Source organism: Equus quagga, chromosome 10, assembly GCF_021613505.1.
Source record: "Equus quagga isolate Etosha38 chromosome 10, UCLA_HA_Equagga_1.0, whole genome shotgun sequence".
NCBI classification, from domain to species: Eukaryota; Metazoa; Chordata; class Mammalia; order Perissodactyla; family Equidae; genus Equus; species Equus quagga.
In genome coordinates this window covers 89941242-89959544 of record NC_060276.1, presented here as the reverse complement: position 1 = coordinate 89959544, position 18303 = coordinate 89941242, and the positions used below count along the sequence as shown (strand labels likewise).

Genomic DNA, 18303 nt, shown 5'->3' with positions numbered 1-18303 from the left:
AAAGGATGAAAGCAGGAAATTGTAAGAAGCAGAAGAAGTATCACAACAAAAGCAGCATACCTTCTCCACTGCCCAGTGCACTCCTCATAGACCGCACGTGAGCGAGAACTCGCCTACGTGCACAACATGGGGAAACAAACAACTAGAAACGACTTCTCCCATGATTCCTGTGTCTAGTAAAATTTGACTGTGGTACCTAAAAATGTTTCAGAGAACAACTTCCCCTCATTTAAAAACACAGTTTTGTTATCATACTATTCTAAACTGAAAGATATCGAGGACTTCCTTAATATTAGAAATGAGCAAAATTTAATGTCCTTAATATTAAAAATAAGCAAAATGGAAGAAAAGTTCTCTTTGCTGAGCTTTATGTTTTGTAACCAAAAAATTCAGCAGTGCCAGGAGTTACATGTTAAGCGTAGGCTACTACAGTATTGGAGGGACCTTGTTTGTCTGCCAGAAACATTCTGGTTCCTGGAAAATGTTCGGTTTGAGAGCTTCGTCATGCACTTGGTGAAAAGCTTCACTTGCACCCGCCTGACACTTCTGTAAGAAGCCCAAAAAGCAGTGATGCCGTTTGTTCTTCACAGCTTTTATTCTTCACAAAACATTTAGAAGATACAGAACTTTGAATGGTATTACTCTACTCGTGATCGAACCATGAAATATGAGAAATCCACATGCATTTCAACGTGGTGATGTACAAACTGGCAAGTATTGATGGTAGGGCAGGAATTCACAGCCATGGAAAATTCTATCATCCTAACCTAGGGCTTTGTGGCAATGTGTGCTATAAATACAAGCTTCTGGCATTAGCAACTGGGTCAGTCCCAACAGTAAATCACTAACAAAAATAAAGTCCAGGCAGCAGAGACATGGACAAAAATGAAGAACCAGTGAGGAAGGAAGAAAGCGACAGGCAGACATCAAGAGGGCCAGGGCAACCAGAGCTCTACTACTAGGATTGGGGGGTGAGGTGGGTAAAGAGGGAGCAGAGGGGAGAAGGGGGAATCTCTCAAAAGAACTTTTATAACATATACGCAATAAAATACCATCTACTGGTCATGTACCTTGTCGTGGTGGGTTCATCTCTGCAAACCTCTTCAGAATGTTGCTGACCGTCATGGGAGCAGCAACAGAAGAGTTCTGCTGTCTGGGAATGTCTGCCTGCTGGGTTGTACCTGAAGCCATGTCATAAATGATTGGAACTATAATACTAACAGGTTCTTGGGGAGGGACCGATGTTTTCTGAGTTAGTTGAAGCTGCAGACACACAACACACACAAAGAGAATAAAAACATAGTAAGAAAATAAAATATTTGACTAAATTTATCAACGGTACTATCATTTACTCTACTGTCAGATTAAGATACATCAAGCAAAAGAAAATTAAATATGACAAGAAGAGTGACAAACAACTGAATATTATGACTAAGATGCAACTATGTCACACAATAATCTAGTTCAAGTCTGTTATTACTAAAGGAACCAGGATTACATTAAGTCTAAACTGACAATTAAGGCATCTGGGCCTCTATTTGGCAGCAAAGATAATTTCTGCAGTTAACCAAAAGTTGCTCTATTATCCTCACATGGCTTTTTCCTCAGAAGCTCTGCACACACACACATGCCGGGTGGTACTTACAAAAAATAGCATTTTGGATTTTAGCACCACGGCAGGCGTCCCAGGAGGTGCAATCGGTGGTGCGCTGGGAGGGATCGTCAGGCAAAACTGAACGTTCCATTTTAGCTGTGTTGCCTGGTCAGGAAACTGTTTAAAAAAAAAAATCATGATAAAATCATATGAAAATTTAAAATTATATTGGAGTATAGGAGTCTAAAAGGTTAGAAAGAATTTTATTTTATACTCAATTAACAACGGAACATAAAATTGATAATCTACATTTTTTCAAAGGAAATATATATGTGAAGTTAGTGAAAAGTCAACTCTGGATTTGTGTGATAAGTTCCCCTTCCTTCCCTCCCACTTCATTAATTCCCAAAGCCTATGGATGCTGCTTCCTTAGTGTCTCTGACATCTGTTCCCTCCTCTCTATTTTCACTGATGCCACCAAGCTCAGGGCTTCATGACTTCTCCTGCAGCCCCCTAATGGTCCCAGTCCCTTCCAGTGGCTGCTTCTCCCAGTCCATCCTTATACCACTGCCAGACACATGTCCTAGGGCATGGTTTTTATCTAGTTCACAAATGTTCAGTTAAATGCAGTGACACATGTTCCCCCACTCCCACCCCACCAGGACCAAGACCTGGCCTTCAAGGCCCTTTGTAACTGGTGCCAACCTAGACTTTCCAGTCTCATTTCCAACTCCTTCCCTAAAACATAGTAGTTAAACTGTGTTAATAATTTTATATAATATTCACTGGTGCTTTTCCAGCCACATAAATATTTACTACTTTAAAAAGTCAAATGGATTTCTGTTTGATACAAATAACCTTTCCTATAGCCTATCAGATCAGAAGCCTAATGTTGAGACTATTAGCAAAGGAACACTGTTGTCCCAATATTAACAGTAAAACACCAACTGAGAAAAGGAGAGAGGTATTTGGAATTACCCTAAGCAATACTAGAAACATTAAAACGAAAGGACTGTGAGATTGGAAAAATATAATCAGCTGCCACCTGGATTCCATCTATATAATTCTATACTTTCATAGGAAAGAAAAGGAATTAAAAATAATCTCCCAAGAGAAGATAGATTTTTTGATAAATGGTATTAGGGTAATTGGGGGCATCTGAAAAAGTTGGATCCATACCTCACATCTGACACTAAGATATATTTAAAATGGATCAAAAATTTAAATAATTTAAAAAATGAATCCCTAACAGTATTAGAAGAAACCATGGGAGGATTATTTCATTATCTGGGAGTAGGAAGAGTATATTAAATTTATTTGCTTTTGTAAGAGGTAAGCCACTGGCAACTCAGGTTACCTGTGGGGAGGGGGACTAGATGGCTGGACAGGGGTGGGTGGGAAACTTCCCACTCTATCATCTTGTTCTAAATTCAAAAGATACAAGAGGATTGTGTTACTTATTCAAGGACGAAGTTTAAGCTAAAAATTAAGAATTTAAAAGAAAGGGGCCGGCCCCATGGCCGAGGGGTTAAGTTCGTGCGCTCCGCTGCAGGTGGCCCAGTGTTTCATCGGTTCAAATCCTGGGCACGGACATGGCACTGCTCGTCAAGCCACGCTGAGGCAGCGTCCCACATGCCACAACTAGAACGACCCACAACTAAAAATATACAACTGTGTACCGGGGGGCTTTGGGGAGAAAAAGGAAAAAAATAAAAAAAAAACTTAAAAGAAGAAAAAGAATTTAAAAGAAAAATGGAAGTACATAAGTGGGTGAAAACCAACAAACACTGCTCCCACCAGCTCCAACCTCCTCAGACAGACCTGGCTATAAAAGTGTGTTTCTCTGTGACTTACCAGCTCTAGCTTCATAATATGCACACAGTCTCTGAGGATGTGTGTAGGAGCTCCTAACAGCTTGGTGAAAGCTATCAATGTATTGGCTTTAAATGGCGGTCCAGCAACCTACAGGGATAAATACAAGTTACTCTTCATTCTACCTTGACTCTTCTGTTACACTGATTATAATGAAATTACAATGCATTAATAAACACATACTCTTGTTTCAAAGAATTTCTCCAAAACTTGGAGTTCATCAGGTTTCCACTGCCCTGCATTTTCAGGTGTCACTTTTAGCTGAAGTGTTTGGTTGGTTTTGGGACTAAGGGCTACTCTGCATTTCAGTGCATCAGTCTTAAACATGATCACTCCAGGTTCATTGGAATTTATCAGCTGTAGCTACAAAACAAGAAGGATGCATCAAATTAACATGTGAGACAACATGTAAGACAAAGAGAAAATGAAATGTTGCCAAGAGAGTCATTTGAAAAGGAAAACAACTAAGTTGATACCTGTTCTAAAACAAAGGTATCTAGGCACTGAGCAATGATAATTGCTAAAAACATCGCAGAGAGAAAGGCAATCAGACAGTAAGTGACTCCTGATGGAAGACCATAACACCACTTATGAAATATTCTTGCAAAACAACAAACTTGAGCCTGAATTCAGTAGTTAGATCCGTAGGATTGATCAATATTATAGAAATATGGGAGTCAAAAGAACATGTTAAATGATTCCAAAGGGATACGATCAGCAAAATCCAGACTGTGAGAAACCCTACAGGATAAATGATATGCTTTCTTCAACAGATAAAATGTATAAGGAGAAATGGAGAGGGAACCTACAGTTTAAAAGGAACTTAAAAACTTGTTTGGGTTCTGATTCAGACTGTAAAAACTGACAACTTGGGAAATCTGGACACCAACTAGACATTTGATGATAAAGAAATTGTATTTAGGGATGAAATGATGTCTGGGATTTGCTGTCAAACTATCTAGGGGGAGGAGCTATGGCTGAAACAATATTGGTATGAGTTCACTGTTGAAGGTGGGTGATGAGAACATAGAGGTAGAGGTTCATTATACTATTCTCTCAACATTTGTATATCCTTAAAATTTTTCACAGTAAGTTTTTAAGAAATGGCACATTAGAAAAAAAGAATAGAGTTCAATTACAAAATGTTAGCTGGAGTGGAACCTTATGCTAGCCCAGGGGTTGGCAAACTTTTTCTGTAAAGGGCCAGAGAGTAAATATTTTAGGCTGTATGGTCTCTGCTGCAACTACTTAATGATGCCATCACAGCTGGAAGCAGCCATAGACAATATGTAAATGAATGGGTGTGACTGTGTTCCAATAAAACTTTATTTACAAAAACAGGTGAAGGGCAGGACTTGGCCCCTAAAACTAGGCCTGTAGTTTACTGACCTCTGCTCTAGCCTAATATGTTGATTTGCAGATGAGGTTCAAAGAGCTGAAAGCTTACATGGCTTGTAAGTGGCAGAGGTGAGGCTAGATCACAGGTCTGATGATTAACATTTTAAAGGCTAATTTATTCAACTTATGTTAAAACTTCTATTTTTTTCAAATCTGAACATAAAGGTTGCAAAATAGCATGGTGCCATCTATGGAGTGGATATTTTAAACATTCACCATTCTGACTACCTCATTAACACATACATATATTAATAATTATAAATAACTAATATGTATTAAATACCAAGATATTATGCTAAGAGCTTTATAGAAAATATCTCAAATTCCCCCAATTGTTCTGAGTTAGGTAGACATTATTATCTACTATTATCAAAATCGTGAAGAAATTTGCCCCAGCTTGTACTAGCAGGTGGCATGGCCCGGCTACAAACCCAGGTAGCCTGACTCTAGAACTGGTGCTCTCCACTCTGAACTATCTCCTAAGGGGACCACCAAAGGATAGGTTAGAAGTCATTTTCTATAAGAGTTTGAAACCAATTCAATTGTTCATGTATTTAAAAAGTAGCTTTCATCCTTGGGATCATAAATAATTTTATTTCAATGGAGAAACAGATTCAAAGTCAGCCTGCCTGCAAGGGGATTTGAGAGGGGAAATAGTTACTTGTATGCTATTGTCTGCAAAGCCAGATCCTGGGCGTACTTGTCCTATGGTATTGTGGGGACCTAGCTCCAGGTCCACGTTAGCCACAGCACAGCCAACTATAAAATGCAGGAATATGTTAATGTAAAAATGTAAAAGAAAACAGTGGAGTCCACTTTTAATGCCAGGGCAGGGTGAGAAGCACAATTCTAACAAACTGGCTAAAAGAGGTGAGGGACTATCACTTTAGTTCAGATCCTATTCTGCCGGGTGATTTAGCACTCGCCTTTGACAGTCACCACTTAGGAGTTCACTAGGGACTCGTACCGTTTCTTGTTGAATAATTCTTTGAAGGTGTCTTCTCATGATGACTGATCCAAGGAATCTCTCAAGCGGAGAACAAAGGTAACTACCTGCCAGGCCAGGCACAAGGCCTGGTGTGGGAGAGGGCAGCAACAAAATGTTCAAGGCACTGTGAGTGAGGATGGTAGGTATGGAGGCCGCCCAGGAGCGCTGAGGTAGTTTACGAGGCGGAGGCATGTTTGTTGGCATCGTTTGGGAACCTTTGGGGAAGGAAAACATGTCATTTAATTTACAAAAACATACTATTTCACTGTTCTCTGTTTTGCTTTTATTACTAATCTTTGATATTCTAAAGCAATCCATACTGTTTTAGTTACTCCTTGTGGTTTACCAATCGTGTATCAGCTTCCTGTTAGCAAAAGTAGTCACACTCACTCTCCTCCCTGTAGCCAGGTCCCCTGCAATGTGACTCTGCAGCAACTCCTTCAAGGGGTGGAATCTGTTTCTCTACCTGGAATCCAGGCTGGCCCTGCAACTTGCTGTGGCCTACAGAATGTGGTGGAAGTGACATGGTGACAGCTGCAAGGCTAGGCGTCCATTTACTTTCTTGGAACCCTGTCCAGCCACCAGTGAACAAATCTGTGATCAAGTATGAGACCACCTTAGACCAGTCAGGCCCCAGACAACCCAGGAGCTGACTGCAGATGCAAGAGTGAGTCCAGCAGAGCCTGGAGGAACTGCCCAGCTGGGCTCAGCCCAAATTGCTAACCTGCAGAATGGTGAGCTAGTATATGATTGTTGTTTGAAGCTACTAAAACTCACGCAGCAAAAGCTAACTAATATATTTGTCCAATTCTTCTCTTCTGTGTTAACTTGCATAACCTTGTCAGTTAACTTGAGGTATCTTTTCAGGTCTAGTACTATAGCTAAGTTAGTAGTCATAACAGAGGTACGGGGACACGGGGACTCACCTCAGAAGACTTCTGGAGGAGACATTTCTCTTTCTTACATTTTGCCTGACTTTGCAAATTAACTATTATTACAACCAATTTACTAAATGGATAAAGTTTAAGTTATTAAGCATCCCCATTCAACAAATAGGTCATGGCTTTCAAATGTGAGGATGGAATAAAATAGGTCGTTTGTTGGTTATACTAAAAGCAAACATAAAAAAGTTGATGACACTCACTTGTTCCAGCTCGAGGGGAATGAGAAGCATCTGGAACTGGAGAATGTAGTGATGGGTTGGCTGGTGACATTCCAGGCATGCGTGTTGCTGGTGAGGGGCCAGACACTTGAGGAGACCCCGGCCAGTTCCCTGCTCGTCCACTTGGTGACACCATAGTGTATGGAGAACTAGGGTCCAGGGTTCCTGTAAACATGTAAACAAATTATTTTCAAAACCTGTATTTTAATAACTGAAAAATATTCAAATGCTTACACCTTACATGGTGATAATTTTATTTTTTCTTTCAATAAGATATTTCACTAAGGCATAATGTTTAACATGGCGGATATGAATCTCTATTTTATGTAGTTTATGTACTTTTTAACCTGCTACAAAAATTAGAAAAATTGAAAAAGACTGAGAAAGGATAACATTTGCCTTCACACAAGCTTCAACACACGTAATATGTGACAATCCACTTTATGCTATATAATAACCTACTATAAGCATGAAAATATTAAGCAAAAAAGTCTCAAAGCTCCTTTAAAGGCAGAAATCTTCTATTTTTAAACTAACTCTGACAAATTATGTTTTCATTCTAGTCAGAGAAAGCTGAGGAGAGGGAAATTTTCCACTTTCTTTATTTAGTAAAGGCTACACTGACTAAGAAATGAACCAAGAATCAAGTTTTCAAAGAGGCAACTTTCTGAACAATTTGATATTTAAATTTCATCCTGCAGATACCTTTAACATATTATTTATACCCCTTTGTAACCAAATGACAAACTGAGAAAATACTTCCACCATATATCAGAGTAAATGGTCCTTACTTAGAAGTCTTACAAATTGGTAAGAAAAAACACAAGAACACAGGCAAAGGATATAAACTGGCAGGCATAAAATAAGAAATACCGAAGACTAATGAAAATAAAAAAAAGGTTCAACTTCACTAATAATCAAAGAGATGCACATTGAACAATAAGATACCATTTTTCACCTATCAAAATGACCATCATTTTTAAATGCTTTTGAAAAATCATAATACCCCATGTTGGCAATGATGCAGGAAAACATTCTCGTATGATGCTAGAGGAAATTGATACAGCCTTTCAGGTGAGCAATTTGCAATATGCTTCAAAAGCTTTAGAATTTCTCAAACCCTCTGAGACAGCAATTCCACTTCTAGGAACTTACCTAAGGAAATAACCATGTGAGCAGACATGACACCATTTTTAGTTGTGAAGAAATGGAAACATTTTAAACGTATAATAATGAGAGAGCAGTTAAATTCTGGTATGCCCAGACAAGGGAATACCATGAAGCCATTTAGTATGACGATATAGAATTATTACTGACAGAAATGGTCCCACAAATATTCATAGTAAAGAGTAAGATCATAGATGCTACAGAGCTCTAAAACCGAGGAAGCTCTTTATGTTCTGATCTGGCATGGTATTCATGATTTATTAAGTGAAAAAACGCACTGAACACTGTGTGAGGGATGCTGCCGTGTGTGTAAGACGGGGAAAAACACTAACATGTATTTGCTTGTGTACGCATAAAACACCTCTGCAAGAACGCATGAGAAATAAACAGCACTAAATGCCTCTGAGAAGAGGAACTAGGTGGTTGATGGAACTGAGAGAAAACACTTCACTGGCTATCTCGTCTATTCTTTATCTATTTGAACCAATGCAAAATAGAATTTTTGAGTTAAAAATTCAAGTCTCAAAACAATACATATAGTAGAGTACCAATTTTTTTTTGGGGGGGTGGCATCCGAGGGGGAGACAAGCAGACAGGTAAAGAGCAAGCGAGAGCAACAGAGATGTGAGCAGGCAGGCAAGCAGGGGGTGCGTGACAAAAAGAGCAAGACAGTGAGGGGGAGAGAGAGAGCAAGTTCAAAGCAGACACACTGTTAGATCTCTGCACGGTGGGATTAGGAAAAAATTATCTTCTTTTGCTATTTCCCCAATAAACAAGTGCTAATTCTGCAATAAAATAATTTAACAAAAACTACTTTCACGTTAAACTCTTATGCTATAGCGATTTCCATGTATGGACTCACCATGTGGACTAGCAAAACTGGCCCCTGGTCCTATTGAGATTCCATGCGAGGATGGGGGAGGAGTTGGAACAAAGGACGCTGGTGATGGGGCTCTCAAAGCCCCACTGGGGGAGCTGGCGGCATGCAGATTTCCTAATAAAGGAAAATAATTATAGATGATCTTGCAGGACATATACTATGTCCTGTCCAAGGACCCCAAGTTAAGACTCTCTACAGACTAAAGAAACAAGTAGTAAAGCTCCCATAAATAGCACAAGGAAAAGCTGGAACAATTTCATTATGGAAAAAAAGAGAGATCAATTCCATGGGGCCCACATTCTAGCTCTTGTATTGACTGATTTATCCAGTGTCCTTTTTAATTCACTCATTCAACAAGCAGGCATGAACATCAATTTCATGCCAAGCGTTGTTGTAGGCATTGGGGATGCAGCAGTTAATAAGAGACAAAAATTCCTGCCCTTGTGGAGCTTACATACTAGTAGAATGAGAAAGACAAATATATGTCAGGTTGTAATAAGTGCTATGGAGAAAAACAGGGCAAGGTAAGGGGACAATATCATGTAGCGGTGGGGGTGGGTGCTGTTCTTTTATATAAAGCAACCAGAGAAGACCTCTCTAAGAAGGGGACATGTGAGCTGAGACACGAAGAAGGTGAAGGGTAAGGCATGAGGGTATCCAGGAGATAAGATATTCCAGGCAAACAGAAGAGCTGGTGCCAACGCCCCAAAGGGAGCAGCAGTTATAAATAACGGGGAGGCCAGTGTGGCTGGAACAGCGTGAGCAAGGGGGGATGGGAGGAGATTAGGTCAGAGAGGTTGGGAGGAGGGCCCCAGATCACACAGGGACTTGTAGGCCACACTAAGGACTCAGGGTTTACCCTGAATGAGATAGGAATCCACTGCAGAGTTTGAAGCAGAGGAGTCTTGAACTGACTTCTGTTCTAGAAAGATCACTCTAGCTGCTGTGTGAAAAACAGCCTATGGGGTGGGGGACGGGGCAGGGAAACCAGTTAGAGGCAACTGCAATAAACCAGGTAAGAAATGGTTAGTGACGTGGGCAAGGGTGAAGGTTGATGGGGTGAAAAGTGGTTAGATTCTGGATGAATTCTGGAGACAGAGCTGACAGTATCTGGTAACTGAATGTGTGTGTGAAAGAAAGGAGTTCTCCATGACTCTAACAGCTTTGGCCCAAGTAGCTAGAAGGAAGAAGCTGCCATTTCCTGAGATGGGGTGTCTGACAGGAGCAGCACAGGGCAGGGTCGGGGGGTTAGTTCTGGCCATGCTGAGTTTCAGATGCCGACTAGACATCTACTTGGAAATGCTGAACAGATAGCTGGAAAAGAACAGGACTCGAGTTCAGGGGAGAGGCCTAGATGGGAGATATGAAAAACTGGGAGACATGAGCTTAAAGATGGTATTTAGCCACAGGACTAGCTTTAATTTAGGATTATGAAAGGGGGACCTATGGCTACCAAAACTATGGATAAATGCATTATTAAAATACTTGATACATTACCATAACTATCCTCAATATCAGCAGGTTGCAAATTCTCTAGCACATAAGAGAATTTCACATTTTTTTATGTTCTCCAATACCTAATGCAGTGCCTTATATTCAATAAATATGTTAATCAATTTGATTAACCTTTAAGTGTTATATTTACATATTTAGCCGTGTGACCTGGACAAGTGACTCTCCATGCCTCAGTTTTCCTTATCCCTCTATAAAATGGGGATAATAATAGGACCTACACCACGAGCTTGCTGTGGGGATTAAATGAGCAAAGTGCTTACAACAGGGCGTGGCACACAGTAAGCACTATATACCTGTCTGCTATTGTAATTCTTTCAAAATAATTATTTCTCCTTCCTTCTGTGCCAAACCAGTCTCAACTCATAGCCTAGAAACACACTCCCCTTGGGTTCTATAACCCTGTTTCTCCTGTTTTCCTCCGTGCTCCCTCGCAGCTCCTTCTCAGGCTCCAACAGCACTGACTGCTGGCACTCCTCAGGGGATGGGCTCACCCACCCACTCGGGCTTCAGTGACCTTCAATGACATGGTAGCAACTTCCAAGTCTTCACCTGTGGTCCAGCCATCTGATGAGCAGGTAAGGGATTATCTACCCAAGAAATCTGATACCCATCTTCCTTGCCAGATAAGCTCGAGCGCAGGGCTGGTGTCTGGCTCACTGCTGAATCCCCAGCACTGTGCAGCACTCGCCACAGAGCAAGTGCTTAAGAGACACCAATGAATTGTTCAGTTAAAAGGAGAAATTTGGCATTCTCAAGAAATTCTACAATGCACTTCAGGGGGCCGCCAACAGAACCATTTTGTTTGGACAAAGCAGGCTGTGCACTGCCCAACTCTGGGGGCAGGGCACCATTCACATATAGCAGGGCTTGGCAAATGTTTTCTGCAAGGAGTCGTTGTAGCCGGAAAGCAGCCACAGACACTACACAAATGGGTGTGGCTATGTTCCAATGAAACTATTTACAAAAACAGGTGGTGGGTAGGACTTGGCCCCCAAGCCTTAATATGTCAACCTCTGACACAGATCATGTTGTGAGTAGCTCTTGGAGTTGTGCCATGAGTCTGGCTCCAGGTGACAACTCCTCCACTTAATTCAAACCTTTTAAAGTGCTCCTGAATCAGGAACACAGATTTCACAACCCTGCCATAATGAATGACTGGCAAATATCTAGCCAGAGACTAGAAAAGGAGTTGTGTCTGAAGTCTAAGGCCAAATGTGTAGTGCTTCTCAGTGGGTGTACTTTGGTTTTGAAGTTGAACACGACAAGAGAATAAGTGATATCTTACCTGGAGACTGTGTGTGCATCATAGAGGGAGACTGGTTAACTGTGCTGTGATAAGACGTAGGGGGCGAAGTAAGAGGATAAGCACCTGATGATCCTGGCTGTTTTGGAAATGGCTGAAAAGAAGAAAATTAAATGTTGGTAAAATAGCCAACCACATATGGTATGATGTGGCTTTCCCTAATAAATAGCTACAGAGTTAACATTTACACACTTCATTGGTTACCAAATAGAAACTGTGAGGTATGAAAATGCCTCATCAATATACAATCAAAATATACATCAAAATATCCATCAATAACACAAGTTTTTAAAAACACCCTTACTTTCAAAATGTTTTAAAAATAGCAATATCCTCATTCCTGACCTTGCAATACCATTGTTTATATCCCTCAAGATGTTTATTGCTCATTTTATCTACCTATCACTAATTTAGCTATATCATTTATCTACCATTTCATTGATTCTAAGGTAATTTCCCCCCACATTTTAACATCTCTGAAATCAGGGTGTGTCTTTCAATTCATGGCATGTCATAGTTTAACTGGCAGTGTTGTTTCTGGCAGTACATAAAAAATAGTGCATCTTACATTTGGTGGAGTTTTAGAGTCAATGAAATATGGTAGTTCAACCTGACCTCTACTCACCTTCTACTTACCCTCATTTCCAGTAATGAAAAACCTAGGACAATGTAATCCTTCCTAGTCTATTTTTTAAAATTGAAGTACAAATCACATAAACTGCATAAATCTTAAATGTACAGTCTGATGAATTATTACAAATGTAACTGCCAAATAGATCAAGATACTGAAGAACATTACCAGAACCCCAGAGGCCTCCCTCATACATCTTCCAAGTATTATCACCTCCCCAAAGGTAAGTACCATTCTGATTTCCATCACTCAAGCTTGGTTTTGCCTGTTTTTATAGTTCATATTAATACTGAACGTACTCATTAGTGTCTGGCTTCTTTTGTTTAACATCATGTTAGTAAAATTCATCATGTTGTTGCGTGTAGCAACAGTTTGTTTTTTCATTTCTGTAAAGTATTCCATTGTATGAACATACCCCAATTTATTCACTCATTCTACTGTTGCTGGATATTTGGGTGGTTTATAATTTTTTTGACAAATAACGTTGCTATGAACATTCTTGGTTTTACTGATGCATTTCTGTTGTGTATACACATAAGAGTAGAATTATTAAATCATATGCATGAATAATGTTCAGCTTTAGCATTCTGGAATACTGCTAAATACCACTGCAAGGTAGTTGTACCATTTTACGCACTCTTCAGTAGCAAATCAGAGTTTCAGTTGCTCCTAATACCAAAATGTTGACAAGGATTATCAATTTTTTTCTTAGAGCCATTTCTGTGGGTATGGAATATTATCTCACTGTGGTTTTAATTTGTATTTCTGTGATGCTAAATGATGTTGAACACCTTTTTTGTGCTTATTGCCATTTGGACACCCTCTTTTGTGATCACCTGACATCATTTTAAGAGCATGTGTCTGAGGTTAATGCTATTTCCGGTATGGTTAACGCCATTTCTGGTACTATTCACTCGCCATCACCGGAATCCTCATCTCCCTCCGTCACTATTTTTTCATATGGATTTCCTGGGTATCTTAGGCCCACCAACAATCTCCTTGCCTTTCAACAAAGAAGCCCAGACACGTGTAGAACCTGTTAACTACACAAATGCGATACCATTTGGAATTTCAGCTACACATCACCTGTTGCTGGGGTGGTGGCTGGAGTTGTGAGATTAAAGAATCCATCATATCTCCTCCTATAGGAGAAGGAGGATTATCATCCTCATTTACAGACCTTCTTCGAGCATCCTGATTGCTGTCAACAAACATATTCAGGAATGTCTATGGATATAAACAGGTAAGATTTAGATTATTTTACCTAACTTTAATATGATATTTTTAATCATTTAGAATGTTTTAATAGAAACAAACATATTATGTCCATCTCTGAAATATGTTTGACACATGACCACTATTATTAGGACAACCTGGAGAGATACTGATAATTTTGAAGGAAGGGAGGAAATTGAGGAAAACAGTTAACCACCACAACAAAAATAATATCTAAGTTAAAAAATCCTGCCAACTAAGAAGTACTGTGTAAGCAAAATGCTGAAGAAAGAAGTACACCCTGGCACCTCCTAACACCAGGTCAAGACATTTTCTTATTAACTTCTGAACTAGAAAGGGGGAAAAAAATGAAAAGTTGTATGCTGGCCATACATATAACTTAAATGACTTGGAAAATTTCCTATTGAGTGAGAGTTCTCACTTTTAAGCTAGAAAATATTACAGAGGAAAACTGAATAAAGAAACTAAGCCACTTTTTCACTTTTTATCTTACATGACTTAATCTTGAACCATCAAGAATGGGAGGCTTGTTTTATAGAATATGTCATCAAAATTAAGCAAGGCTACCAGAGTTGGTGTCTTAAGCACAGATTTTCTGGCTTTTAATACTCTCCACCTTCCCAATCTTCAAAACTATAGACCATAAGCTTATCTGACTCACTAGAAAGCTTTTAAAAGTAGAGAGCCTGATTTCTAATTAAAGGTGATGGATTCACAACACACGTTTCATTTTCTCCCAATACCCCACTGAAACACCTAAAAAAATTTTTTTCAAAGCAGTAAGTCACAAAGATAAAAAGAATGGGAGAAGAGAAAAATAGCAGTAAATTCTGGAGGCTGCAGAGCAGATGGCTGAGTGGTAACTGAACTATCCAACGTGAGGAAATTGTATCCTAAGCAAGCAGTGGGGAAAGCCAAGAAGCAAAGCTATTTCCGTCTCTATCTCCAAGACGTGCAGGAACTGGCAGCACCAGACACCTCTGGAAATAGAGATGAAGGTGGGACCAAAAACAGAAGGATTGGGTGGAAGTCTCTTTAATTAAGAGAGCCTCCGAGAGCCTCTGTTACTTCCAGAGTTAGGCTGACCTCTACCACCCTGGCAGACTGGAGAATAATTGAGAGAAGGGGTACCATATTAAAAATGGAGATTAAAGTTTACAATCTGAATGGTGAGAATACTCGTTTCCTTCTCTTATTTGACTTGCCCCAAATTGGGAGCCAGATGCACACCATCTATGCAGAGACTTGGAAACTCTTCTCTTGGTGCTCACAGCAGCCCAACAAAAAGACCTAATGCTACTGACTTTGGGAGTTACCCAAAGAAATGGCCCCAGCAGATCATCCTGCAGTGAAGACCAGTCAACAAATCTCACCTTTAAATAAGAGCAGAAAGTTAAGAGTCACTTATATAAAAGAGAGAAAAAAGCAAGGTGGATGAAATGGAGATTATGCAGGAATCAAAGAGATAAGAGAAGACATTGTAGCCATATAGAACAGGATGGCATAAAATGAACATTTAGAAACAAATAAAAAAGCCTTGGAAAATTTTTAAAAGATGGTCCAAAAAGAGTTGGCAGAAATAAAAAACAGAAGGAGTGGAAGGAAAAAATGAGGAAATCTCCTAGAAACAAAGAGATAAAAAACAGAAAAGATAAGAAAATTAGAGGATAAGTCCAAGATGCCCAACATCAGAATAGTAGGGCTAACAGAGCTAACAGAGAAAAAAAAAGGAGAAGAATTAAGAAACAATGCAAGGAAATTCCCCAGAGCAAAAGGATCTAAGTTTCCACACTGAAGGAGCCCACTTTCTCACATAAGGTTCAAGAAGTGGAACAGGATTAAACATCTCAATGGTCACAACGGAAGCTAGAAAACAATGCAGCAGTGCCTTCAAAATGATTGCAGCCTAGAATTCTACATCTAGCCACTCTTTCAATTAGATGAGGGTAAACTAGTAAAGACGCTTTCAGACATACAAGGTCTCAAATTAACCTCCCACGTACTCTCCCACAAAGCTATGTAGGAAGTATTCCACCAAAACAACAGAATAAACCAAGAAAAAGACATGCGGTCCAAGTCACAGGGCATGCAACACAGGAGAGAAGTGAAGGAACTGCTGCTTCACCATCCTTCTGCAGATTCCTAAGTCAAAATTGTGCAAAAGGTCTAGAGTGTTGCCATTCCAGATTGGAGGTCAGAGGACTATGGAAGACACTTCTTCAAGATGGAACTGAGAAGGTATGTGATATGTGAATGTACTGAGGGAAGAATTACACACGTGGGAGAGACTTTAAGCTTGAGTTAGTGATAAGTATGGAGAAAGCTAAGCAGGAAAAAAAAGGTAAATTAATAATTCCCAGGAAAATAAAATGTTGATCAAGAAAGGAAAAGTAATCATAGTAAGCCTGGTAGAATAGTATTTACATATTCATGAGAATTAAATTCTCATCTTCCATTGTGAGACTCATATAATACCCTCAACTCAGAGGTCAACAAACAGCAATGTAAGCATGCTACTAAGAAATAAGGATGTAAATAGCCAGAAAATCAGCTATATAGAGTTGAAAACAGAGCAGGAAAATGGAAAGAGTGGGTTGCAGGGGACTTATTTTCAAAACAAGCCATTTGAAACTATTTGACTCAAAATTATAAGCACATACAATTGAGCTATTATACCAGAATCTCCAGGGATTGTGGCCCAGGACCCAACATTTTAAAAAAGCATCATAGTTGAATTGATAATCAAACTTTCTTGATAATCAATGATAAAGACTACTTTTAAAGTCCCTTAAAGTTCCAAATAGCAAACAGGACTCTCTTCAGTATTTTCCACCTTACTCATCACAGGGTAAGAACATAAACGAAGGGATATTTTCTCATCTCATACACATAGGCACAGCACTTGATCAGAACTTCTAGCTTCTTCAGAAGGAAGTTGCAGAGATGATGAATTAACACAGCTACTTATTAAATTTAAACAGGAATTTGTTGCTTTTCCCCATTATTTTCTCCTCAAAGGAGTTCTTTCAGAGATCATATTTATGCTTACTCATGTTATAACACTAAAGTCTGTTACCTTTAGTCCTGGTGCGGGATAAAAACCTTCAACTAACTTGCTATTATCAAAAAGACTATAGGCACCATCCCGTATTGCCACAACGCCTCGACTCCGGCAGTATATATCAATGCAATACATGTTCCTGAAGGCCAGCCTGATGTGCGTGGACGACTGTGGCAGAATGGAGAAGCACTGGTAGGCAGTGTTGGTTCTCTGGGTCAAGCCCAACATCGGCACAGTGGGGAGTTTGTTGATGGCATTTAATGGAGCTTGAGTATCAAACAATACCTATATGGAACAAACACAGTGAGAGCGGCCGGTTTCTGTACAAATGCTAAAACCTCACAATTTTCCACGTATAACAGTCACAAACGAGACAATGTCCTTCTGGCACATTCCCTAAAGCTTTCCCTTGAAGAGAATGCAAACTAGATCGCTGTGTCCACTTTGAATCAAAGAAAATTCTCCAAAAAAGAAAAGAGTGCAAGATATAAAACACAAAGGCTCTCATCCTCGTCATTAAAGACAAGAACACGAGTTTTTAAGGAGTTTTACATGAGACAGGAGCACTGACCGAGACTTATTTTTAAACAGAAAATAAACTTAATTACCTGTAATAACTGAACCACATTTGGTGTTTTGTTGAACATTTCTTGAAGCTGATGGAGAATGGTATTGTGACAGTTACTGCAACCTGAGTTTGGGCCAACAGTTCCCAAAGAAATGTGAAATTTCTGATGTATAGAATTCCATTGGATACTAATCTAAATCAAAGAGATTACATGTTTCAGAAACTCAGAACATAACAGATTCAAGTAGAAGAAAAAAATAATGTTTAAACAGTAAAGTAAAATGTCAAAGATCTAAACGAGGTCTTTTCTGAAAGCAACTAATAAGGCTGGACTCTGCAAACTCTAGATATGCTGTTACTATGGACCAGTACATTCTAGTAAGTAAAACAGAGAAGACGCTAAAGACAAAATTTTGATTAAACTTTATTTGAAAATTATCATTGGTGTTTCTTATTTTTCATTTTTCTCTTGAACTGAAGAGTTACTCTCTTGGTGAGCACTGTCACAAAGGGAAAGGAAGCTGCCCCCAACACAGACACCTTCAGTTAATAGATTTTAAAACAGCTGAGTCATTTCTCTTTCTGAGGAAGATTCGCCCTGAGCTAACATCTGTGCCGATCTTCCTATTTTGCATTTGGGACACCTCCACAGCATGGCCAACAAGTGGAGTCAGTTCACAGCCGGGACCTGAATCTGCAAACCCAGGCCACAGAAGCAGAGCACATGGAACTTTAACCACTCGGCCCTGGCCGGCCCCTTGAGTAATTTCTGATATAACTTGATGTGGAAGAGTCCAGAGAGAAGCCAGGGGGCTGAATTTTTATACGAAATTTCTAGGGCTTTACATATGGGGTAGAGGAAAAATAAGGAACCATGGATTGTGGGGAATACCTTTAAGATTAAGACAGGACCAAGCAATGTTAATAA

The 18303-nt window shown here is 39.6% G+C and overlaps 1 protein-coding gene across 2 annotated transcripts in view; it reads right to left on the bottom strand.

Moving 5' to 3' along the window:
- The window catches only part of MED14 (mediator complex subunit 14), a 64294-nt gene that overhangs the window by 3807 nt on the left and 42184 nt on the right, over positions 1–18303 (bottom strand). The window contains exons 20-30 of one of the 2 annotated variants that reach the window (XM_046673314.1): positions 17416–17568; positions 16823–17092; positions 13597–13737; positions 11862–11973; positions 9044–9175; positions 6997–7179; positions 5832–6067; positions 3650–3829; positions 3449–3556; positions 1646–1771; positions 1071–1263 (exon numbers count right to left, since the gene is read on the bottom strand). In XM_046673314.1, the coding sequence (XP_046529270.1) occupies positions 1071–1263; positions 1646–1771; positions 3449–3556; positions 3650–3829; positions 5832–6067; positions 6997–7179; positions 9044–9175; positions 11862–11973; positions 13597–13737; positions 16823–17092; positions 17416–17568 (1834 nt within the window). The remainder of the gene's footprint in view (positions 1–1070; positions 1264–1645; positions 1772–3448; positions 3557–3649; positions 3830–5831; positions 6068–6996; positions 7180–9043; positions 9176–11861; positions 11974–13596; positions 13738–16822; positions 17093–17415; positions 17569–18303) is intronic. The other variant, XM_046673315.1, reaches the window with a different exon arrangement.